Here is a 27,066-nt window from a genome sequence, read left to right as displayed (position 1 = left end):
ATATATATTCAACCTGGTGTTAGTAAACATGACAGGGGGAAAATACAGTACTTACTTGGATTTTAAAATAAAAAATTGTAAAGAAGACAGAAAATTTGCACTTGCTACTAAATTTTGTAAAACCAAATTTCCATTTACTTTGTGCCTATGCTCCTGAAAAAATGCCAAATGAAGACAAAATTTTGTGGTACCATAAGGACTAATAGTGGAATTCCACAATATTTTGACGTATTTGTAAAATACCTAACAAAAGGGACATCACTTTTTCTGCAGAAAGAGTGAAATTTTTCTCCAAATTTGCAGACAAGCAGGTAGTGAGCATGATTAATACAATTCATGACTCCAAAATGGTAAACTCAGGAAAGAAAGTCAGAAAAGCTGACGAGGCAGTAAAGAAGCCCAGCTTTAGTGCAAAATGCAAATAAATGAAAGGTGTGAGCAGGGTCAATCAGTACCCAAAAAAAAAAGGTGATCCATACATTCTAAATTCTGTTTTGTTCAATGCACTTCTTGTGTCCAAAACTTTACACCAAAATCAAAATGCAGAACACATAAAAAGCATGTGGGTGGCTTTCACAGGTTGTGGAACACTGAAAAGCACTATGTAACCGAATCCAGTTTGCACAATGCTCAACCTCCAGTGAAGGGACCAACCAACCTACGGTCCCAAAGAGGACCCTCCGGGCAGACTATCATACAGAGTGCAAGTGGATACATTAATCTACTGCATTAATATTCTTAGTTTAAGATATTTCAGTCGGTGAAGCACTACTGAACTTCCTGCACGCATTTATCACACAATTCACCTCCGAGGCATCATGTTGAATTTCAAGTGGTTTCTGCTTCAGGGTAGTAATATACATAAAATATCAAGGTACTGGGGTTGTTAAATAAAAGGACATACCAATGTTAACAATAGTAGTCAAAATATACATTTCTGTTGCTTCTATGTGCTATCTGACCCTGTACCTATTAATTGAAGAGCATTTAAACACAGTGTTTATTTATTGAGCACTATTTGGAATGCTCTATACTATGTACAAAAGCAATTAAGTCAATATGAAGGTGGGGAAAACAGTGTTTATTTATTGAGCACTTTTTGGAATGCTCTATACTTATGTACAAAAGCAATTAGGTCAATATGAAGGTGGGGGGGGGGGAAGTAACACAATCTCCATACTTTCCCCACAGGAAGTTTCTCTGGCTGGCCTCTTGAAAAACTTACTTCTCAGGGAAATACTGCACCTCCAAGATATAAATGGAGACCTCAAAGATGATTCCATGTGTCAAAGAAGATACTTAATGAAGGCATGATTATTGGGAATGGAAAGCGTTCTACACAGCTCACATCAAGTACTAACTAAAATTAATACAATTAATCCAGTTAGTTTACAAACATGCACATGAAACAAATAAATGCTGCTACTACTGACTATATAACCTATGATACAAGTACACAAAGAGACAATTCTTACCATACATACCATTCACTGAAATACATTTAACTCAGCAAACATAGGAAGGAAGTGCAACAACAGGAGGAGAAAGGACAAAGATACAAGAGACTTGCATTACAATCATAATCCTTCTGGCATATCCTCTATCTTGTGAATGTTAGATGTGAAACCATATATAACTTCCTTGCTATGTAAAACTGATAATCACAGTGCTAAGTAAATTATTTATCTTTTCCCAAACCTAGGAAAGAAGGCTATTCTTACGCATAGGCTTCCAGAGATAAAGCTCAATTCTCTACCTTGACAACTTCAAAGTCCAACCGCTTTACTACTGGTACTAACACAAACACTACACCATAAAGAAAACAGGTTTTTATAGATGTTTATGGATGTTTATAGATTCACTGCTTAGCATCAGGTCTATATGCCACACTATAGGTGAAAAAAGGTATTTACCCTCTGCTATAGAAAACATTCCTATAAAGAGCATGGTAGTGTCTGTTCAAGTGGGTACACTTTTACATAGCTAGCAATTACTTGCAAGAGCTAACAAAATACTTCATATTTTTGTGATATATTTCATCCACTCTCAACAAATCCTTTACGACCAACAGTTCAAACTCTGAATATACACAACTGTATTTATGACACACAGTATATTCAGTAGAATGGTTTGGTTTTCCAATAAATAATGCTACTACCTGTACATTTAGGCAATGCCACTTGTCAAACAGGTTTAAAATAGCATTTAATCATCTGGAAGGGGATATGCTAAACTTGCCCATCAGTCTTGTCGGAATTTTCACCCTTCTCAAACTACAAATTTTGTTACAAATCACAGAGTTATGGAACGCTAAGTGTTTGAGAGACTGTTGGAAACAATATTAAGTTAAAACTCAGGGCACAAACTGCTGTCACTTAATAGAACATGAATCAGTAAAAAGTAAAAAAGTAAAGCTATCCCTGCAACAGGCAGTAGAGGCCCATAGTGTTGCGAGTCATTGAGGGTCCCACATTATCTAGACAATCTGCTCAAAGATGGCAGTAAGATTGTGAAGCTTATGCGCCAGCCGCGCTTTACTCCCCAGGAAAATTATTTAATTCATTCCTGGTACTCATTTCTGTTCGAGGCTGAGTCGACCCCAGGGCCATAGTGTGGCTGGAAGGATTAGATCAATTGAAAAAAATCCAATGACCTCACTGGGACTGGGACTTGAACTTGCGACCTTCCAGCTTGTAGCATAGCCCCTCAACCAACCATGCTACCGTGTGCCCCGGAACATGAATCAGTGTTTGACCAAATTCTGACAACTACACAAAGTACAAAATGTGTCAAAATCAATGTGAATTATGGAATGTGATCAGTGTTTGAGTATAAGAATGACACAAATTACAACTGCCAGAAATAAAAACCATGATAACCAACTTTGAACTTAAGGACAATATTAAACAAATTCATACAGAAAATAAAAATCTTCAAGTACCTTGGGTTGCCTCACCTGCAGTGCATTGGGAGGGGTAATTGCCCTCCCCACTCTCAGGTATTGGCCTCCAAGATCAAACAGGTTCATCGAGGCGATGGCTTCTAATGCAGCCTGCTGAGTCTCATATTCTATGAAACCGTAGCCTTTGTGTCTACTTGGAGTGCTGCCAGGAGCCAATTTGCAGTACTTGATTGGCCCAAAAGCTTCAAACACACTGTTTAAGACAAATTTTGTAATTTTATAATTATAATGGAAGGTCTTTTAGAAACGATAAGACAACAAAAATGAAGTTAACCTTTTTGGAACTGAGTTTCCCACACAATGGCCATTTGTAGTTAATAAAATTAAATTTAAGTTTATTTTCCAAGATTTCATGTGCAATTTTTCAAGACTGCAAGTGAATTGGCAATTCTTTACCTGTAAAATATTATTTACATTTACTGCAACATGTGAATATGTAAATAACGCTAACCTTTTGATGTCTTCTTCAGTGAGATCTGGATGTATAGATGCCACATAAATCCGATTGTAATGTTTCGCTTCTTCAGTAATCTCATCAATAACAGACTGCGCCTGGGGCATGTTGCTGGGGCGTCCCACCTGCAGTAGGACACCGACAATTAAACTGTTAAGACATGGGTCGGTACGCCTCCGAGACGTCATCACGGAGACTCCCGATTTTATATAGCAAAACTTAATTTAATCAGCATGGGCTGAGTTAACTCAAATGGTACATCATTCATTGCCACAGGCACCACGGTTCCACAGCCAAAGCAGACACTCCTCGCAACGACCCCGACACATGCGCAAGGAAACCTGTGAGTAGAAAAAGCTGAAAAGAAATGTTTTACTAAGGCAGTAAACAATTCAACAAATGAACGCAAGACAAGTAAAATGATAAGATAGTTCCACCATATATCAGTAATTGAAAAAAAAAAATGGTTTGTATAAAGCCAAACAGTTTGACACAAAATGTATTTTAAAATTTCACTACAGAGTCATGTATCTTGTAAAGGGAATTACTGATATTAAGCTGCATTACTTCTGAATATATATGATCTGCCTTTATAGTTTACCCCAAAACATGTCAATTTCAGTTTCAAACGTTTATAATCGAACAAAGAGTACTCCAAATATCAATGCCAAATTACAGCAAAGCCACATTTAAACAAAGTTTTGTTTGCAACTTTGACTTTTACCACAAAAATTACATGACCTGTTTTGAGGTAATGGTATTGTCCATAATGTATGCTCTTCAATGCACACATTGTACTGACAACCTGTTACTTGAAGCTATGAGTGGTGGAAATTACCGTGTGTGCGCTCTTCTCTCATACTCACGGCCATCCCTCGCAGTTGGTGCTTCTCAGCCCCTGCCCCTGGCTCCCCCAACGATTATCATCACGAGTCTCTGAGACACACAGCCCCTGCTTCATTCTGCTCTCGCCACGATATTCTAAGGTACGAGACTTTGCGAAAGAAGGAATGTATTTGGGGCCAACTTAATCATGTTGAATGACATAAAATGAACAATGATACATTAAATTAAAGGATGTTTTAGTATGAATAGGGAAGCTATCATGGAACAATTGCATTTATTGCTACAAATTTCTTTAAAAAAAAATATGAATACTGAGCAATTTATAAGTAAAATATGCTGACGAAATATTACTTCCAAGATTAAATGTGGCCAAAAAAGAAAAATTTTGAAACAATTAAAGAAATTATCTCAGCTATATGGAAACACTTTTCATAATAATTCACTTAGAAACAACATGGACACAGGCAAAAATCAGCATGCCAATTAGAGGGTAACTGTAATTATCACGCCTTTAAACGATATTCTACAGACAATGGGAAAGTTTGTCTGCATCTCAAGTTAAACACGGTTCTGTTTTCAGGGTTGGATGTTCACAATTAAAGCAAACAATTGTCCACTACATAGCTTACCCTTCCCTTGGAAGCAACATGGAATCCAATTTATGTAGCATATATCACTTGACATAAAATTTGCACATGAAAATATGCATTATGTGGCTGGAATTACAGCTTACAACACAACCACTACAGGTTTTATTTTTAGGATTCATCAAATTCATGGGAATGACAGGTTATGAACAAAGACCTAATTTATTACAGTGCAGCATTCCCACAAACAGTAAAACATGGTGTGAATGTTCAAAAAGAAAAGATAATCACGGTATATATCAACTGATCATATATAGCTTGGAGATTACACTCTCCCTCTAAGAGTGAAACAAGAACCATACAATAATGCCAACAATTTGTTTTAACCACACTGCTGCAGTGAACACAAACTACAAATATGAATATTGTAAGCAGTGTTGTAAAATGTGATACAGATAAAGGGCATTTAAATCAATAGGTCCATTACACTAGGCATGCCAGAGTTAAACCATGTATACGGAAAATTAGGAACATCTTGTGGGAAGTTACATGTGAACAGTAAACACAGTTAAAAGACGCTGCACTAAACAGCAGAGTGAATAAAGGGTCAAGAATCTTGAAGATATAATTTATACCTTAACCCTTTCGCTGCTAGTATGTTAAGTAACTTTCAGTACCCTCTGTGCTGAATTACTTTTGAACAAATCTTTTATAAATAATTCAAGTGCAAAATATGAAAATTTGTGATAAAATGTAACTAATCTTACCTCAGACAGGGAACAGGCAGCAGAAGTTGCAAAAATGTTGAATTATTCAGTATTTTTCACAGAGGAAAAGTCAATTTAAATCAGGGTTGTCCAAGATGGCCAAAAAAAGTACATAATTCACTATCCTAGTCTTATCACTATGTCACATGTTGACCAAAGTCCACAACTTTATTTAAAACTATTATAGAAAGCACCGCGCACTATACGAAGCCATTTTTACTAGCCCTGTGAAATACCCGCATCACATGACCATGGAGCGCGTGCCTTGGTGTGAAGATGCAACCTTTTACATTTCTTAAACTAGAGGGCAGAACAATGCAGCCATTGAAATGAATGATGCTTCATTATGTTCCCAATAGATGACTCTATACACCCGCCAAGTTTGAATGAGACTGGAGCAAAGAAACCTGAGATTCGAAACTCTATAGTCGCAATACGGGTTTTGTCAATCGCAACAAGGATGCCATGTTTTTCAGAGATCAACATATGTCGACCGCAGCAGTGTTAGGTTTAAAGAACTATACTGCATATTTCTGAACACAATGACCATGGTGGGGAGGAAAGGCACTACATAACCTTAAGAGATTTCCTAAAACGAACAGCTGCCTTCATGCACTTCTCATGACGATGAGTGGCCAATACTGTTATGTGTTACATAATACAGTGATATCAACTGCCATTTGCTGCCTCAAATTTTGCTCAAGCCCATATCGAGATATTGGCAGCAGTGATTATAGGAGGGTAACATAAATGGTAGGCACAGCTGCTGGAAGGTCAGAGGTGAGAAGAGATTACAGTGTATCAATTATGGAAGAGATATTCTTAATCAAAGATAAGTAAGAAGGCAAAGGTGATCCAGGGGACATGCAACTGCAGAAAGCAGTGACAAGTCACTTGGGTCCACAAAGTTTGTGTTCTTTGGGGGGGTTCAGAAACTAAAGTAACATTGTTACTCAAGGGGCAGATGAGAAATATTAAGTTCAGAAAATACCTGATGCAAGATGTAACCCTTCAGTAAATGGAGAGGCGAGATAGTAATACCTGTTACAAGAAACAAGCTATCACATCATTTAAAACGAACTACAGTAACATACTACGATTATATTGCCAAACAAGAACTTACAATCTGCAGCAATGAAACAAAACTGCTTACTCTGTCACCTAATTTCCACGATGTTAAAATATCTAATGGAAATAGAATTTTCATTAAACAAATTTACTCCAAAGTTTAATGTCTGTGGAAGTTGTTACTTTCCCTTTCATTTTTTGTCCCAGAATAAATGTAGTCTGCATGTTATCTTGTGCCACATCAACCGGATAGAAGTCAGTAAGAAATGAGGTAAGAATATTACATATAGAAAACTAAGGAAGATGGGGGTACATATATTGACACCTACTTCAACGCAATTTTTGCTTCATGGGAACGCAATTCTTGTGGATTACATGTTTTGCCCCACAATAAAAAATAAAGAAATAAAGGCTGAATTAGTTGCTTAGAATGATGGAAGAGTAGCACCAATTTTAACCATTTGTGGGAGAGTTCCACTGTTTCTGACAACAAAACATATGACAAAACATTTCCATGTTGCATTCCATACTGTGTATTGTGTGAAGTGTAGTGTTAGAGAACTCAGCAGACCCTAAATTCTCCATTGCAATACCACAGCTGTGACAAGTTCAGGACTTGCTACTGCACTACACAGAATTCTGGCTCAATCTCATAACATACAAAACAGTAACAATTTTGGAACAATTCTTAATATTCCAAAAGGCTGAGAAAATGCAAAAGCATAATTGTACAGAAATTCTTACAGAAGACATGACTGCACCACCAATCTTACCAATTTTTAGGCAATTTTCACAATATATGTGACACAAGATTGTGTCTATGTTACTAAAATTTACAAAACTTTGAGGGATAATAATAACTTGCTTACACACTGACCTCAAAATATCCAGTAATATTAAATGATCAATACCCTGATACAATTTCAGTGCCCACTGGGCATTTGGTATATTACAGAGAAAGAAAGAAAGTGAAAAAGAGAAGGGACCTTGAGATTTCTGTGGGCACAAATTATGATTTCTGTTGTAAGTTTTATTTCATATTAATAACTTCCAAACTTTTCATGCAATTAATGCAAATATATGATTATGGACACAATTATCATAAATTCTGTCCCAAGAAACACAAAATTACTGTGTATGTGCTATATTTATTAGAAATAATAGCTAGCAAGTCAGCACAATTGTAGTCACAACCAACAATGGTAAAAACATGGAGAACTGAAGTTCAGCTGTTGATAACAGCTCGAATAAGGAACTTCTACCTTGATGTTTCTTCCCCCGATCATCACGCCGTTCATCTGTTCTAGGGACAGCTGTGCAGCCTCCGGAATCTCATACTCTACAAAGGCGAATCCTTTATGTTTCTGCATCACTGGGTCCCAAGACATGTTGATTGATTTGATTGGACCAAACGGCAGAAATGCTTGTCTTATTGTGTCTTCCTTCAGTTCAAAGCTTATGCTCCCGACATATACCCTGCAAAAAGAGACACATCATCGAAATTGTACACAAATTCTGAACTTCGCAAGATGGAAATTAGACGGATGTCAAACAGTGCTTTTCTAAAGAAGGGGAATTAATATAAGAGATATACAGACAACTGGCAACAAAGCAAGTCCTTAGAACATAAGATTCTTCTGTTTCTACAAGTCTGTATTCTTGGAAAGATGTGTACTCCTGGTCCTCCAATTCTTTCTTCAGAATTGATAAGACATTGCTGATCTCAATTCAGTTTTATATTTACACGAAATTCTGCTTCCCTTAATTTTAAACAAAACTGGATTCCTTCAGGCTCAGATAGACCAAAACGTTGCTTTCCATTTCTGCAGTAAACATGGAAAAATATATATATATCAATCTACCTGCAATTTAAACTAATGACATTATAACAAGATATTCATTATAATGGAAAGTTCCAAAATTCACTATAGAAAAAATCATAAATTCAAACTCTCAAGCGGTCAGTACTGTCTTCTGGGACATGATGTCACGTATTATAGTAGCAGCTTACTGACGTTTCATAATGTCTACCAGACTGCACGGCTTCAGATTTCAGAACAAAGCAATTATCAACACTGTGAGCACCTCAAATCTCACAAAACAGGGACTGTTTTGTATATGATTTCTTTGTCAATCTATGACAACTCATTTTTAGCTAGTCTCAGAAGTACAAGGTAGATCGAGGAGTACTATTTTCCAGAATATAGTGCCTTGTAGTCTGCTGAGAGTCAACTGACGTTTCGTAAGAACACGCTGATGCCATCTTTAGGGTCGAATAAGCCGAGCATGATATCACCGTGAAAGCAGGTGGCAAGCAGAGTACAAGTAATCAGCTAGCTGGAAATTTCAGATTACATAGGAAGCAGGAGGGAAATGGAAGTGTGGTCCCCAGTTACCATTGGCTTACCCATGCGATACAATGAAATTGCGGGGTTCTCACATGACTGCCGAATGAACAAATAAGCCAAGCAAGATACCAACATGAAAGCAGATAGCAAGCACAGTAATCAGCTAGCTTGAAATTTCATACATAGGAAGCAGGAGGGAAACATAAGTGTGGTCCCCAGTTACCATTGGCTTACCCATGGGATACAATGACACCAATGCACTCTCACACTACCACCAAGCAAACAGAGATAAGAAGAGGAGTTCAGGATAACCCTGAAAATGGGCAGTTTTGCTGGTCTAGCAAAACAACAGGGAAAAGTGTATAGGTGGGGCAGGGTACCAAAATTCCCCGCCATCCCAAACTCCTATTCTTGTCTCCTACTGGTTAGTAAGGTGGTTGAGTGAAAGTCCAGCAGTTTCATTATGTCCCACAGGCAAACTGATGGAAACTGGGGCCCACTCTTCCAATTTCTTCCTGCTTCCTACATAATCAGAAATTTCCAGCTACCTGCTTACTCTGCTTGCCACCGGCTTTCATGCTGGTATCTTGCTCAGCTTATTCAACCCCAACGATGGAGGCGGTATGTTTCCCTCAAACGTTGCCCGACATTCAGTGGACTACACAACATTACATCCCAGAAGACAGCCAAAAAAAAAAAAAAACAGTAAAGTTAAAGCTATCCATATAACAGGCTGTGGAGGCCCATAGGGTTTTGAGAAATTGAGGCTTCCACATTTTCTTGACAAAACAGCTCACAAATGGCTGTGATGTTGTGAGCCTTATACATTGGCCCCCCCTTTACCCCCAGGAGGATTCGTGGTAGTCATATCTGTTAAGGTGAGTAGACCCCAGGGCCATACCTAGTGCAGCTGGAAGCATTAGGTCAACTGAAAAATCTTATGACCTTATCAGGAATTGGACCCGTGACCTTCCAGTTTGCAGCTTAGTGCCCTCCCCCACCTCTATAAGACAGTAGTCTTCATAACCACCATTGTGAGAACCTCAAATCCTACATTTGGTAGATTATTAACTTAAGGTAGTGTGTTATTTCAACAAACTGACAACTGTGTATTACACTACGCTATGGGATTAATATAACAAAGAATATACTTGATTCAGAACTGTACACATGGTAGTATAACAGAAAAATAATTACCCTACAGTACCATGCATTTGTAGTAAGAACTTCCTTTCCCCTAAAATATATGTTCATATCAGGGTGCAGAATTTCTATTTTGAATCACTTCTTGCTTTGTATGTATATAAAAAAAAAAACAACATGAAAAAGTTGAAGTCCCAAGCAAGTGGTTAGTGATGTTCTTTCTGTCTGGTTTATTTTTTTGGGGAAAGAGCCACAAACTGTCACTGGATAGGAGGCTTGGTGGATCCCAGAGCTACTCTGAACACACACACAAAAAAAAAAATTCAGCACTGCTCTCAGGATTTATTTATGCCTTCATTTCTATGATACCTAATCACTCCACTGACACAAGTTAACACAGCTCTTTTTATTACCAAACAGGCCAATCTAGATGTGACTGGTTCTGGGACAGTAGCTGTCCTGACCAAAGTTTCTTTGTGGTTTTCCTCAGCTACTCCTAACAAATGCCAGGACAGTACTTTGTTTCGGCAATGCCCACATCTTTCTGAATCCTCTCCAATTTACTGTTCATCTATTACCTTCACAGGACGCTGTAGTCTTCAAACGGAATGCATCATTAAATAACCCAATGGCGGTGTGTGAGGGGGGGTGTGTGTGGAGAAACTATTGACATAGTATTAGGCTAGCTTTCTTTTCAGTAATCTATCAGACACAATATGTACAGAAAACTGTAAATTTGAAGTTCTCAGTAGTACAGCCACTTAGTGAAAACTATAAATTTAACATTACAGAATTTATATTTGCAATCAGATCTTATCAGCATTTTATCATAACAAATGGGAGTCATACCCAAGTTACACTTGGTGCTCAACCATCCATAATCCATTTAATCTCGTTTTCATCACTCTGCAATCGAAATACAACCACTTTGGAGCACTATGCAAACATTCTGTCACATTCAGATCTAGAGGGAGTTGCAGTCATAAGCCACAGGCTGGCTTATAGACTATCCTTCAAATAAATATAAAAAAAATAAACCCAGAGAGAATGCCTTAATTTTATGACTACAAATATACCCCAAAGTCCACGCACAGACAAGAATATTTGCGCAAAAGAAAACTGACGCCCAATCTGTACAGGCTTTTGGTAAGAGTAACGACTGCCACGCTTAAAAGGTTAACCTTTAAAATGCTACATTTAATCGCTAAGTACTGATCAGAGCCTAGTTTTGAAGTCCAAAATGCAGCATTTCAGAAACAAATTGTATTTCCTGCATTTTCAAAGTGATTAGTCCTAAATAAAAATAGGATTTTTAAGAATTAATCCATTTAACTGGAAGTTTATTTTTTAAAATTATGTTTGCTTTCATAAGCTTCACTTTGATATTCAGTGTTAAAAAGTTACAAATATACAGGACAACTGTACATGACATGATCATAAATTATGATTGCCACTTTTTCCTATATACTTCGAAGCAATCACTATCTCTACTTAAACAAAACTGGAAAAATTCAATACAAATTTGCAATATTTTATAACTGATAAAAGTGACCTCCTCCAGCCTTCAAGAACACCTCACAGCATATAAACAAGTTGTCAAGACACATTCTCAAGCTCTCGGGTGAATAATTCACCATGCACTTACAGCACACCATATCCCTACTTTTACACTATGTGAAAGCACTTGGTGAATGGCATGAGAATTTTCTTGACTCCATACTTCTACATTTTGCGCACTGACATGACCAATAAGTTAAAGAAGGAAAGAAAGCAACACCATGAACAGAGCAAACAGTTATGTTCTGTATTTGTCCGATATGATGAGTCAGTCATCTGGGCAACAAGCATGGTGTAAATGATCGGATAGTGTGGGAAAGTTCTGCTTGTTTAGATTTTTTATCTTCAGAACCAAGTACCTTACTCTTCCAGTAAGTATATAATTTAAAGGCGAAGTTTTCACATGTGAATTCTTGTTAAGAAAGAAGACTTAGCTAGCAGTTTAAAGTTCATACCGATAAAAATGAATTCATGCAAGGTCATGTGTATTCATGCTTGTTAGAAAGCAGGGGATCACAGGTTTAGTTTGGGGGGGGGGGAACACCAAGAGGAATGTGCCGAATGAAGAAAAAGCTTAACATATTCAGCCATGGTACGGATCAGTACTCAAACTGGTAAGGCACCTAGAATAAACTGAAGCTGCTATGGGACCTGCATCCACACCCACAAGAGTTGCCTGTATAAAGTAACGCAAAAAAAAAAAAGTAAAGGTATCCCTGTAACAGGCCGTGGAGGACCATAGGGTTGTGAGATGTTGAGGTTCCCACATTTTATAGACAATTGGCTCATAGATGGCAGCAAGGTTGTCAGCCTTACGCGTCAGCTGCCCTTTACCCCCAAGAATATTCCTAGTACTCATTTCTGTTAGAGGATGAGTCGACCCCAGGGCCATAGTATGGCTGGAAGGATTAGGTCAATTGAAAAAAATCCAATGGCCTCATCGGGACTTGAACATGCGACCTTCCAGCTTGTAGTATAGTGCCTAAACCAACTACACAGGTAAAGTTGCCCCTGTGCCTAACTAGTAAGCACTATGCCATGAAAGCACATGGGGGGAGTGGATGTATAGATCCACATTTTTATTGATCTCAGCACTAGTTGGAGATGAGTGGTCAGCTTCATGCCACTGCCACTTTAACCCCAGGGAAAGAGCCCCCCATACCCATTGGATAGGAGGCTGGTTGGGCCCCAGAGGCGGTGTGGGCAACGTAGAGAAGAAAAAATTCGTGAACCTACTGGGTCTTGAACTCTGACCTCCTTGGTCATCTTGCCCGTAGCCAGTTGCCATACCGACTATGTCACCCAAGCTCCTAAAGCAACGTACATGTATGAACTTTTATACAGTAAAGAATTCAACCTTGCAGCTAGCTTCTACAAAATGTGCATAATGGAGTGACAATTCCAAAGCTGCTATTCATAACCAATGAGGTTTCTCCCTTAGTGGTCATGTCAAACATGCAAAATGTATGACTATAGCAAGCATATCCTCATGACATTCAACTAGCACCATTACAGCAGTGTCATGGTGCATTCAAAGTGCATGGTAATAATTTGCTTGCTAAGTTCCAAATTTTACAAAACTTATTTACACACTGCAATGCATGCCTGAAGGTAGGAGGAGGTCAATTATAAGGGTCTGTATAAAATGTGTGTGTTGCCTTTTTATATTAATAGTTTAACTTCTCTTTAAGTAGAGAGAGTTAGAACTGCAGACATGGAAAGAACCTATGCTGTCCCCCCACCAAAAAAAAACATGCAGTGAACTACTGCCATGCTGCTGCAAGCAGCAAGTTTTGGTCTAAAATGAGTCTATAAGCATAGGGGCAGTTCAGATTATATGAAATGTCACTTGGTACAACACCAGATATTCATGAGAAACGTACATGATATTCTAAAAACATAGTACAATGTAGTAACACCATTTTACTATTAACATTCATTCTGTGCATGCCAACACATTCACACCTACAGTGAGAAACTTTAATGTAACTTCTTTTCTGTCAAATGCCCACAGATGGAAATATATGTGGTAGAGGCTTTAGAAGTTTTCATGTGGTTTATGTCACAGTCTCTTGTGGCTTTCACAATTTGGCAGAAGAAAACTTGGGGAGGGGGGGGGGCATCCTAAGTACATTAAAATAAAGTAAGCAATTCAAAACTATGAACCTGAACAGACCTTAGTTAGGTACCTGCCACTTCTCCAAACATTCAAGATAAACACGCCACAACGTAAGGCAAACAGTACTATTGTGATATGTAAACCAAGGATTTATATGATTAAAAAATAATTGCAATAAAACCAAACTTCTGCCTCTCCAGGAAAGTAAAAAGTAATTTTTACATATACACTCAACTCTCAATTATCCGGGGGCAGATAAACCGGTTTGCGGCTTAACCTGGGCTTTTTTTTAGGCTTATATGTTGTTTAATATTCATTCACTTTTGTTTCACATGGTGAGTTGTAACACTATTTTCGCACTAGTGTGAACTGAGCTCTGCATTTTTTGGCCCCGTTAGGCTAACACAATGTTCTAGGGTAGGGGTGAAAGAATGCAAGGATTTGTGGAAAGTTTCAAGGACAGATACACCACTCCAGTTAGTCTCTTTGTATCAATCTTCAATTGCATTAGCAAAATGTCGGGGTGTAAAAGGAAGCATGTTGTGTTAAGTATTCAACAAAAACTTGAAATTATCAATCAGCTGGGAAAAAGAGGTTTAGTTAAAACAATTAGCAATGCAATACGGTACTGGAGAACAAACTGTTCATGATTTGAAAAAACAAAAGAATCAATTCATTTCCTTTGCTTCGTCTTCTAATTCAAGCGGAATGAAGGAGAAAAAACATGAAAAAATCAACATATGATGATCTCAACACAGCAATGCTGACCTGGTTTAATCAATTAAGGGCACAGGGAACAACAACAGGAGCAGTTTGTGCTAAACAAGCACATATGCCATATACGAGATTTCAACAGCGTGGGATACAGTAAAGCCATCTGTATTGAAAAATTCATGGAAGAAACTGATGCCTTTCATCACTAATGAAGATGACGAAATCTATGGATTCACTGAAAATGAGATAGCCATAGAATTGACAAAACTGGCTAACCAAGTTCATGGTGAAGAAGAAGTCAATGAGGAAATTATAAGAGAGTGGTTTGACTGCGACTCGTGTGAGCCGGGCTTTGAAATGTTAAGCAGTGATGAAATCGTAAGTTCAGTGGGGGTGCAGCCAGAAGAGCGGGAAGTGAGAATGAGGAAGAGGTGGACAGTGCTGCTAGTAAGAAAATATCACATGGTGCTGCTCTTAATCATTTGGAATCCTTACTAGACTATCTTGAGAGTGAAGAGAACAGTTTATTAAGTGACAAGCTAATATTACGTAGGCTTCGTACGGATATCCGTAAAAAGGAAAATGCCGCAAAAAAGCAAATGAAAATATTACATTTGTTTAAGTGTTAATATTCGTAAAAAGTGTTGGATGTTGTTTAACACTGTAATTGAAATAACTAATTCATACTCCAGTGTAATTAAAGAAAGTATTAAATAGGCCATGAGATAACATAAAAATGAAGTTGAATAAATTTAAATACAGGTAGGCCTATAGTATTATGAAGGTACAGTATTACAGTCTTACTTTTAATAAAATTTGTCTTAACTGGGTTTTCGATTAATCATGATTTCCATCCCCACCATTATCCCGGATAATCGAGAGTTGAGTATACTTAAAGAACTACAAATAGTACAGGGCCCAGGCAATATTAGAATGTCAAACTTTGATTTATCAATGTATTTAAACATGTCTAAATGAAATACATAAATCACATTTAATGTTTAAACAGCCGATCCTTTGCTTTGGCTACGATGCATATATTTTTCACATGCTAAGTACTTGTCACATACTTTTACTTTTGGCTACTGAGTAGAACTAATTTCGGTCTGTTTTTTCTGTAATTTTTTTGGGTTGATAGATGCAGTAAAATATATGAAAGTTACCACATATGTTTGCAAAATTCCTATGATACCGCATCACATAATGAAGACAGTGATTATGATGAATGAGCTGTCTGGGGCTGAGTTTAATCGTTTAAGACAGTAAAAATGAGATCAGAGGTCTGACAGATACATAAAACATCAAAACTGTTAATGATTACTTTGGAAAATTGTTACTGCTCTACATTTTGTGTATAACTATTTTTACAAAGCTTCCATTTTTTTATCAGCACATAATGCCTTGTGTTTATATCGAGCTACAAATACCAATTAGAAATATTATCATTACGTGAGGAAACACAGTCTTCCTGTGAAGAGCCTTTGCAAAAACATCTACATGTTTTTATATTTTTCTTTTCCACACTAATCTTCAAGCTCATGTCCATAATGCTGTATCCAACACTTACATACATTAAAAAAATCTGTTCATTCTGTGAGTCACACACTGAACAACAGCTAGCGTATCTGGTGGCTGTGACAGGACACAGTTATTCTGCTATGCATGTACACTGCATCAGCAAACATCTTTCCAACTCGGTCAGCTGCAGTGATAGTGAGACTACAGGTACGTCACAGGGTGAAGTTACTAGCCCATCTACAGCATCTACCTTATGTATTTCTAGAAATAACTGTATCTGCATAAATCAAAGCACCCAAAATCCTAACAGCACTCATGGTGCACCAATCATCTTGTCTAGTATCCTAACAGCACTCATGGTGCACCAATCATCTTGTCTAGTATAACATATTTTGTGTTCTGTTGCATATTCAAGTAACACCAAGAAAATATGTCAACTTGGGATTATGGTCCCTACTGTGAAGATATAAACTATAGAAATTATTGGATCACGTGGCTGAAAGAGGTGCATAACTGTGGCACTGCAAAGCACCAGATTCAATCATTTTTACTGTGTTTAAAATAAGATTCACTCTGTATTGGACACAGAAAAGTCTACACTAGAGCACTGACTGTTTTATATGATTTTGTGAAGTGTACTTTGCCTGGGAGTGTCAGAAAAATGTTCTCACAGGGTTCTAGTTCCCCACAGAAACATTATTCAAAATCCTATCAATAAACACTGACTATTAACACAAATAAGTTGGACAATATTGCAGCTTGCCTCACATGACCCAACTTTTTAACTCTTTTGAACCATGTGATCCATCAGTTTCAATAACTGGGATCAGTTCATAATGGATTCTGAGTGACAACCTTCTCAACCAAGGCTTGGTTTCATTTGACTAGACACGTGAACACAAAACCCATATTCCAATATAGGAATTAAACATCATACACATGGAGTTTCACCCTGTAATTACATGTTAATGCTTGGTGCACTCTAAGTATGAGGTGGATTATGGATCATGTGTTTCATGCATATAAAATTAATTCTGATATATATATGGCACATATGCTAAGAAGCCAGTAATCTACATTTCAGCGAACTCACTCTGTCACAGTTCACCAAGGAGAAAACACAGCAACTGATGCTGTAGGGCCACCCTACCACAGCCACCAAATTGCCTCCCTGTATAAAAATATACATGGTGTGAAACCTGTTTTCACTGGTAGGATCTTGTTGGTTATAGAAAACTGTTAAATTCTAATCTGTTCATTTTTCAACAATTATAGATACTTCCATGTTTCACTTTTAAGCCCTTTAAGTGAATATAGTGAATTTATTAGAAAAAGAAAAATTTACCTCCTACTAATTTCATAATACTGTACTTTCATAGGCAATCAAAAACTCGTATGTTGCTTTTGTAACCCTATGCTTTTTACCTGCATTCAGAGTTCCATCAAAATTTTTGGAGGACAATGGGATTCTGAAGTTAAAAGTTTAGAACTAGTCACAAGGAATTAATTTAAAATGCAGCAGTATACATGACTTACGAAGAGTCTATGACTAAAAAGCTCACCTCCTAGTACAACTGTGCTTTGTTTCATTACATGTGGTTAGAAATAAAAAGGATTATAAATTCAACAGAACATAGTTATCAGACATCTTTCACGAGAGCTTTACCTTGCTCAACTATATCCTGACTTACTTTACTACATAGGATTTAAGGTCCTCCCATCAGTGGTCATGATGACTTCTACCTTCTGGAATACAATGCTGTATAGTCTGTTGAAAGTCAACTGATGTTTCTGAGAAACAGATCACCTCCTTCCGGGTTTAAGGGGCAGCAAGCACAACAAGCACCACTTGCTGCCTACTGGTTTCTTGCTTGGTTTATTCTTCAACACCCAAGATGGAGACAACAAAATCCTCTGAAATGGCTGTCTTTCAACAAACTACAGAGCGTTATAACCCTGAAGAAAGAACTATGGGTTTACTACACTTATAAAATGTTTTGTATCTAGTCAGCCAACCACTGGCTTCATTATTATGATGCTAACCTGTACAACAATATACAGTTCCAAAAATCAATAAACCCTTTGTTAGACCATATTTTATTGACACCTCACTACACTGTGAGAGCTCAGTCACAAACCAATTTCACATTATATTGCCCACAGAAAAGAAAATAAAGAATTGGGGGGGGGGAACAAAACATTAAACTTTTCCTCACAAGTGAATGAACTGACAAAGTAAATTCTGTTGTGACTACCATGATTCAATCTGCAAAATGTCCAAGTATGTCTTCCTACTGTGTGTGTATATATATATATATATGTTAGAAATGTCACACTCATGCAGAGTATTATATTTTCAATTATTTTTTATTATCTGAGGCACTAATGTATATTTTATGGCATTATTTAAATTTTATTAAGCAACCTGGTAATCCCAGCTTTACAGCAATTGGTAAAGAGATCCAGCAAAAACAGAAAAAGCATGGCCTTCCTATATTTCTATAATGCTTTTCTTTATCTGTTATTTGGTAAAGTTATAACAGTAGGACTGCCATATTATTAAACTGAGTTTTAAGATAAAACTGATCATATTATTGCTACTATACATTACAAAGTAATGAAACAAATTTGACAGGGTGGTAATGGATACATAAGAAGTGGTCTCTTGTATTTCACGACACAGTCCCAACATATTTTTGGGGTGACGCAGAAAAGCAAAAATACCTCCAGGTCAGTGGATTTTGTATCTGAAACAAGATCTCAACCAGGGACCTCCAAAATATGAAGCTGGGGTTCCAACTGCTGCATCATAACACTACCAACCCACACTGAATACAATTAAATAAATAATATCTTTTGTGCACAAAAAAACTTCCTTTCATGAATACTGCCAGATCACATGCATACACTGACCCCATATTAGGCTAAATTGTGGAGGTAACCTGAGGCTTTCTTTCTTTTCTTTCAGCATGGACAGTACAGATGGCAACAAAATATCTGAGGTACATATATATCACACATATCTGTGAAAAGTAAAACTCTGATTTTACATTTCTGCTTCTTACACAAACAAAACTAGAGACAGCATTCAAGGACATGAGCCACCACATTCACACATACATGCTGAAGCTGTGACATGTGAGGAACTGTTAAGATGGAAGTTTTGTGAGTCTGCTAACCTGCACATGAGGGCGAGGGCCTGTTGTCTTTGAACCTGACTCCTTTGACTAGCCATTTGCTGCAACAAGAGACAAGTGTCACCCTTTTGGTTTTTGCTCCTCAATGTGGGAAACAGACAGACACAACAATACTTCACCTTGAGGCCCCATCTGGCCCGCCAGCTACCAGCATCCCACCTGGGAACAGGACATACAACAACATCTCCACCCACTAAATGTACAGATACGAGGAACACTAACCTGCACATCAACGCTATGGCTTGATGCCGCTGGAACGACTTAGCTTGCTGGAGAACAACACGACAATGAAAAGAAAAACAAATATTTATTATTTGAAACTTTAAAATATGTAAACACACACATTCTTCCTGGAAAAGAATATATTTTATCACATTCACACATAGGGAGCCAGATACCCGCCTATGTGCACAAGAGGGCATTTTTTGCAAAATATGCTGTATGAACCATTCTTAAACCTATATCAGACTTGTAAACCCTTTGAGGGTTTGTGCATTACAAATTCCAGCCAGTCACCAGACATCTTGAGCAGGAGATTTTAAATCCTCTTTCCCCCACTGATAAACAGCTACTCCCCAAGTAAAGTATGGCCACCACCCTTCTGGTGCAAGTAGATTTAAAACCCATGTTCCTAGACAATAAAAGTTAAACCAACATAATCATTACTGATATATTCTGTTCACATTCCTACATACAGGGGGTAAATGAAGTAATGGAAATACTAAGAAATTGAGGAACAGAATTTGTTTGCACTGGCCACACTGAAAGAACTTCAGTTGGCAACACTGAATGTTCTTCTTTGTCTCTTTACACTCTACAGTGCTCATGTCAATGCATTATTGATTGTGTTGATAGTCCCTTCAAAGAATTGGAAAATGGAAGACCTGTCCAATTTTGAAAGAGGACAGATTGTTGGTGCGCGCTTAGATGGAGCATCTGCAACAAAAGCTGACACATTATTAGGGGTATCAAGAGTGACAGTTTCTAAGGTTATATTGGCATATATGAATCATTGGAAGACATCATCAGCAAAGAGGAACAGTGGGCAAAAATTGACAGAAAAAGACAGTAATAGACTGAGAAAGATTGTTTTGAAAAATCACACAACTATTGCAGCACAGGTGACAGCAGAAATGAACAGATCTTGAAGACCGTTTCCATAAAAAGTGCCCAACATGAGCTTGTCACATCCAACAGCCATAGTACACCTGCCATTGCTAAACCTCTGATTACTGAAAGTAATGTTCAGATGCATAAATGATGGTGTCACAGCCATAAACCTGGACATCAGACAAATGCAAACACGTGTATGACATGGGCAGGCGAGTCATTCTTCAAGCTGTTCCCTACACCAAGAAAAGTTTTGGAGAACAGCCCCCCCCCCCAAAAAAAAGGCTACAACCTGGTATGTCTGGTTCCAACAGTGAAACACAAAGGAGATTCTGTGCCAGTTTGGGCTGCAATAGCATGGCATTCCCTTGGCCCCATTATTACCCTTCATGCCCAAATTACTGCAAGGAAATACATGGATAGGTTGGGTAACCACGTGCATCCCATGATCTAGACATTTCCGATCAACGATTCACTTTTCCAAGACACCAATGCTCCCATTCACAGCTAGAACTGTTCGGTCATGGTTTGGAAAGCATGAAGGTGAACTTCAACATCTCTGGCCAGCACAATCATTAGATCTGATCATCATCAGTGAACCACTCTGGTCAGTTTTGAAGGCTTAGAATGAGGAACAGTTTCCCATCTCCAGCATCTCTAAAGCAACTTGAAGATGTTATTCATGAAGAACGGCACAAAATTCCACTAGAGACCGTTCAAAACTTGTACGAGTCCATTCCAAAAAGGACTGCGGCTGTACTGAAGGCAAAAGATGGTCCAACACCATATTAATAAAGAAATATATACAGTATCTGTAGTGTTTCCATTAGTTTGTCCAACCCTTGTATATACAGTCTTGGAAAGAAAGATACCAACTGAAACAATTCTTTGAGCACTCCTCAGTTGCTTTCCTAACAGCTCCTGAAGTACTGAAATCTTGTCTCACTTAAATTTTGTTTCCACTGATTCTTGTTTAACATATTGTAATAATGTCTGCCATTATATCTATGAAGAAATGAACCACAAGTTTTCAAGCTGGCATGGCACAAAAATACTTTATTTGCTACTAATGGCTATAGCATTGTTTTCACTAGCCGGAAAATGCCCTCCTGCCATAAATGTGTTAAAATTGGTAGCATGTTCATGCTTCTGCATAATACAGTGGAATCCCCATTTAAGGCTTCTTTGCGGACCATGGATTTGAAAACTTTACATGAAGAAAATTTAACAATGAGATTTTTGACTTGGGATCACTGAAACTGAACATTAAATGAAAGAAAACTGAAAACCAGAAGCATTAAATAGCTATTCCACTGTACAAGTTTATGTTTATCCAAATGCAGTACAACTTTGCTGTAAATAAGCAGTATCTATTACATGAATGGTACCCAAATTGTCCTTTCTTCAGTGGATTCACCAGAAAGCTGTATAATAATATATTTACTATACCAATGAAGCAAATTCACATGAAACAATTACATTAGCGGCAGTCTAAGCTCAGCTGTATACCGCCACTTCTGTTATTCCTTCATAGCTGAGAAACAATTTGTGGTACACCACACAATGTTTAGCAGTGTGCCTACAACAGGAAGGACAGAAGGAAGTTCTCAAGCAAAATACTTCATTTTAGATGGGGCCTCTTATACTCAAATCTCCAGTAAGACAGGCGTTCCTGGAGTGATCAAATTTGAGAACAAATAAATTATAGCATAAAACTTTCACACCATTCCCAACTTATAATTCAGTAAAAATGAAGCATCTACAGATAATTTTTATGCATCCAAAGTTACACGGATTTCACGTTCTGTATTTAATTTTTGGGGGGCAAACACTGAATGATGATTAAATTATCTACCTAAAAACAGAAAAAAAAAATTGCAAATGGTTCAAATGAATATTAAAATTAATATTACAATTAAACACAGCAAAACAAAAGGTGTGCTATAACTGTAAGCAAATAAGTTCACACTTGGGAATGCAACTGTTGCCTTGTTAGGGGACAGCTCTAGTGTCATTTGCAGAAATCCATTCTCCTCAACCAAAATAACTGCTAGTAAGATACATATTCAAATTTAACTACTACCAATATTTTATTAATATCTTACATACTAATGAACAAGGATGATTCCTCTCTCTCTCTAAACTGAGAATGAATTACAATGCCAAAATACACACATGGCTTTTGCTAAACATTGTATCTGAGTGACAAAAGGGAATCCTCCTTCAGGATTTCAAACCACTTAAATTGCATTTGTTTTCTCAATGCATGCTATGTGATTTGTTCATCTTAAACCCCTGCTGACTTAATCATCTGAACAATAAGTTAACAGCACTTACATGGTTGCACATTAACTACTGCACAGTTTCCCCAGCAGGAATAGTCACAGCACAAATATACTGTATGACCAATGGACTTAAAATCCTCAGAAAATGCAGAGTACTGTGTTCATTTTTCGTAATTTAGACAAGCCATCATTCTCCAGTAATGATGTGACAACACTGTCCAGGTAAGGTTACATGCTAGAATGTATTCACAATTAATCTTGCTGGTTTCACTATGCACTGCAAAATTATCATGTTCACTTTTAAATAGCACCCTTTCTTTTCTCGCTGCAAGCAATTATGTTAAACATGTTAATAGTCCTCCATATCAGTCTCTCAACTGCAATAATTTCAACAGCATAACTGGAAAGTAACACAGCAGAAAAGTGTGGCTTAGCAGCAGAAGTTTAAGTGAAATCAAGAGACATCAAACCCATGACAAATCGATGGTTGAAAATAAGTGCTCCTGCTGTATGGTGGGTTACATGGCACATTATCAGTTATTAACCATTATTTTCCATCGAGTAGGCGTATCATGGCTGATATTCTTGGGTCTAAAAATACAAATTTTCATATACTTTTTACAGTAGGAATAATGTATGATTCAATGCTTTCTATATGCATGTAAAGAAATTAAATTTATCCTTTCTTAGTTCCTTTGCAGCATACAACACACATCACTGAACCTCTTCCTCTTTCTTGAAGACTCACTGTTTCCAGTTTAGCCATTTCTCTGGTGGTCATTTGTATGACTTTTCACACTTCCTCTTCCTCATGCCTCCTGCAGTCACCTGTTCATGTACTACTGCCTCAACAAGACTGTCTGAAGTGTTTACACTGGTTGCGATGTTGCTCCTCAAAGGATGAGTGTAGTAACTATGAGTTAACAACTGCTACCAAGGATCCAAAAGAACATCTTCCTATATCCCTTTTCTCATCTACCTCATAATCTGACAAACTGGTGGCCAGTTCTATCCGTTTCATCCATGTGCTTCTCTGCAGTCCATAGACATTTGGCTTTTGGGTTGGTGGCATATTTTGATGGTATATTTGTTACTGCATCTTTTTATCTTTCCATATTTTCATTTTCTTATAATCCTTCTTAGCCAACACCAGCAGCATTTCATTTCAAGAAGGACTGACACTCCTAGTGATACACATCATTGGTTTCAACAATCCCTTCAAAAGCTCTGGACTGCTGTAATACCCATCACAGCACATGCTAATAGCTATACTGATTGTGTGTATCCATCACCAGTTTTGCTGCCGTGCATTCTTCTGTGGGCTGCTATTAGGGATTGCATCCACCCCCCCAGTATACATTATAAAATCACACACAGCCTTTCTAGAATTCTCACAATGAAAAATTCTGATGCAAAATTTTGGTTTCACTTTGTTGTACATCTTGAAAGCTACCAAGGCCACTTTACTTTCATCTACCCTTATTTTAGAATCAGATGTGAATACAATCTCTTTAAAAATCTCTCATCCTGTTTTCACTGCCATCACGGGCAAAACAAATTTCAAAATAATAACAAAAATATTACTAAAAATGGAATACAAGCAACCCATCAGGTTGAAAATAGCCTCTGCTCCATACTTATGGTAAAGGAAACAGTACAGCTCACTCACTCAACCTTATTCTCATGGTTGATGGCAACCCCTAAATATTTCTGACAATATGCAGAAAATTAAGAAAAAAGAAAGCTGAAAATATTCTGTGCGTTTAGTTTCTCAACATGAGGCAGAGGCAGCAAAGGCCCACTGGCCAGTCACTGAAGCCCCTTATGTATCCCCTCTATCACCATCACTAACATTCTTTAAACCTTTACTGCTGTTACATGTAGAATCAAGTCTGAATATTCATCATCATTTTCAGCACGACCAGACGGTGTCTCAGTACCAGTTTCACTCCCAGCACTTAAACAGTCTCCAACACTCTCACTAGTAAAAGGCTATTCAGGAAGTAACCTCTGTTTATTTTAGGCAACTAATGCATGCGAGGTAGAGCCACATGACTCACTGCCTAGTAAACAATCACATAACTGGTCCCTTAGTGTTTTTCTTGTCTCTACAGAGTTATGACGTGTCCTGCAAAATTTGTGAAAGACTTTCAGAAGTTTCACGCAAACTTCCACAAATCTGATGCACTGTTCTCTAAGAGATTAATACACGCTAGGCTATCGCAAGTTTTGGGAAAGATGGATTCCACAAATGCTCATTCGTGTGCACAAAATGCAGAGAATGGCTTCAGCTTTACTTTTTTTTTTTTTTGAGCAATACCACAAAGATGGGGATGAATACCTCAATCACTTGTATGGGTAACAGGTGAAGAAATGAAGAAACCTGGGTTTAATTTTTAAAGCTGAAACCAAAGAGCAGTTAAAACTGTGGATGCACACACATTCACCAAACAAGCCAAAAATTTTAAAAAATGTCTGCCAGAAAGCTGATGGCAACTGTTTTCTTGGACAGGAGTGCTGATGGTGGAATTCATGCAATAAGGTACCACAATAACATCAGAAGTGTATTGTGAAACACTAATGAAATGGCATAGGGTCAGCCATTCAGAACAAAAGGTATGGAATACTGATAACCAGTGCACTGCTCCTTCATGCCAACACAAGCTCGCATACAGCTGCTCACACTTGAGCACTGCTGGAGCATTTCAACTGGGAGTTGTTTGACCACCTTCCTCAGAGCCCTGCTCTTGCTCCAAGCAACTACCACCTGTTTGCCTACCCGAAGAACTGGTTGGGATCACAGCTCTGCAACAATAATGAAGAGTTGATGGAAGGTGTCAAAACGTGGCTGAGCTCAGAGGCAGAAGAACTTCTTTGATACAGGCATACAAAAACTTATTCGCGATGCCTATGTTGAGAAGTAGCTTATGTATGTATTTTTTATATGTAATAATTTTTTTCTCTTATTGCTTGTTCTATTAAATGCTCATGGGAGGTTACTTTCTGAATAGCTCTTGTATTTACACATGTAGCCATGCTTGCTCATCTACCAGTAAACAAAGCCACTCAGCACCATGAGCTGACAACTGCCAAAAAGGAAATATTCTCTGACCAGGTGTCCACACTATTAAAATACAATTCTCCTGAAGAAGTAGGGCTAAAGAGACATCACGAACTATTACTGTCACATTTGTGAACTTAATTTAATAACACTGGTAAATATGAATTTGTGGTCGTATCTGACAGCTACCTAGTAGATTACACTTTATCATGCAGATTATTCTGCAACTGCCCATGAAGGGTTGAGAGCCTGTTTCACAGTCTCATTGAAATGTATTAGCACAAAGACAAAACTCACCAGCTGCTGATGTGCAAGTGTCTGTTTCATAAGCACCATCTTAATGCTCTGTTCCATGGCATACTTCTTGGCACGGGTTACTGCCTCCTGCTGCTCTTGAGTGAGCTTAGGAAGTCCAGCGCCAAGGAGGCCTGGGATTGTTGTATTCCGGGCCCCAGGACCTGAGTGGCATTACAACAACATTCAAGTTCCTGCTTCTAAAGCCTCACAAGGAATGGATCAACTTGTTTAGGTAATCTCTTGAACTGGGGAAACCATGAAAATTTGCAGTAGGGAGCTGGTGTTCTGGTTGAGACTGAATACAAGTCAAGTGGTCCTACTGAGCCAAACTTCCATGGAAATACAGACACTTTTAAGCACATAAACAACATGTATTAGGCATGTGTGGGTCTCCAAGATTTTGGGACTGAACCAAGAAAAATTCTTGATCTAAATTTGAACATAAATTTCTCATTCTTGAATTCTATGAATTTTCTGATCAGTATTTTTGCCTCACTCTTGGGGGTCAATGTCAAAATGGATCATGATACTTGCAAAAATAGAAGCTAAGTTCTCCCCTTCATAGGTTACAAATCTACGGGTCTTCATGATGAAGTTGAAATATATATAAAGACTTTTTTTAATCTGTTTTAAGCTTTTAGCTTGTTCAAAGCACAGAACATACCAAGGATCACTTATTCCCACTACTGTACTATGTAACAGTATCAAGTGAGAGACAAATGTGTTTCAAAGCCAGAAGCCATGAACTGCTTTCAGGTTACCTGAATACAACCAAAGTTATGAAACAAAAAAGGTAATTCACTGACTTATATCATGAGACACTGTCCTAATGTGTCACTCAATATAAAAATGGCACATCAAGTCAAGAAAAGAAGTATTACGGAATACCATGTCAAAAAGTGTCAAGCTCTGCAGTTACGGTTCATACTTCAAGACTACACAGCTTAAACATGCAGAACGAAGAAACAAGTGTGAAATGGCAAGAAAATACTGCATCTTCCACAGCAAATCTCTGAAGGCGAAAACAACAGTA

At 37.8% G+C, this 27,066-nt stretch overlaps 1 protein-coding gene across 5 annotated transcripts in view; it reads right to left on the bottom strand.

Annotated features, from left to right (window-relative positions):
• Positions 1 to 27,066, bottom strand: part of LOC111874979 (poly(U)-binding-splicing factor half pint) — a 69,753-nt gene that overhangs the window by 21,429 nt on the left and 21,258 nt on the right. Inside the window, exons 4-8 of one of the 5 annotated variants that reach the window (XM_023870905.2) lie at positions 26,034 to 26,194; positions 19,503 to 19,549; positions 7,944 to 8,160; positions 3,414 to 3,541; positions 2,942 to 3,155 (exon numbers count right to left, since the gene is read on the bottom strand). In XM_023870905.2, the coding sequence (XP_023726673.1) occupies positions 2,942 to 3,155; positions 3,414 to 3,541; positions 7,944 to 8,160; positions 19,503 to 19,549; positions 26,034 to 26,194 (767 nt within the window). Of the gene's footprint in view, positions 1 to 2,941; positions 3,156 to 3,413; positions 3,542 to 7,943; positions 8,161 to 19,262; positions 19,322 to 19,502; positions 19,550 to 26,033; positions 26,195 to 27,066 lie in introns of all 5 variants that reach the window. The other 4 variants (XM_023870907.2, XM_023870902.2, XM_023870906.2 and 1 more) reach the window with 4 other exon arrangements.

The sequence above is a fragment of the Cryptotermes secundus genome, unplaced genomic scaffold (genome assembly GCF_002891405.2).
Source record: "Cryptotermes secundus unplaced genomic scaffold, Csec_1.0 scaffold795, whole genome shotgun sequence".
Classification (NCBI taxonomy): domain Eukaryota; kingdom Metazoa; phylum Arthropoda; class Insecta; order Blattodea; family Kalotermitidae; genus Cryptotermes; species Cryptotermes secundus.
This window is presented reverse-complemented; position numbering and strand designations above follow the sequence as displayed.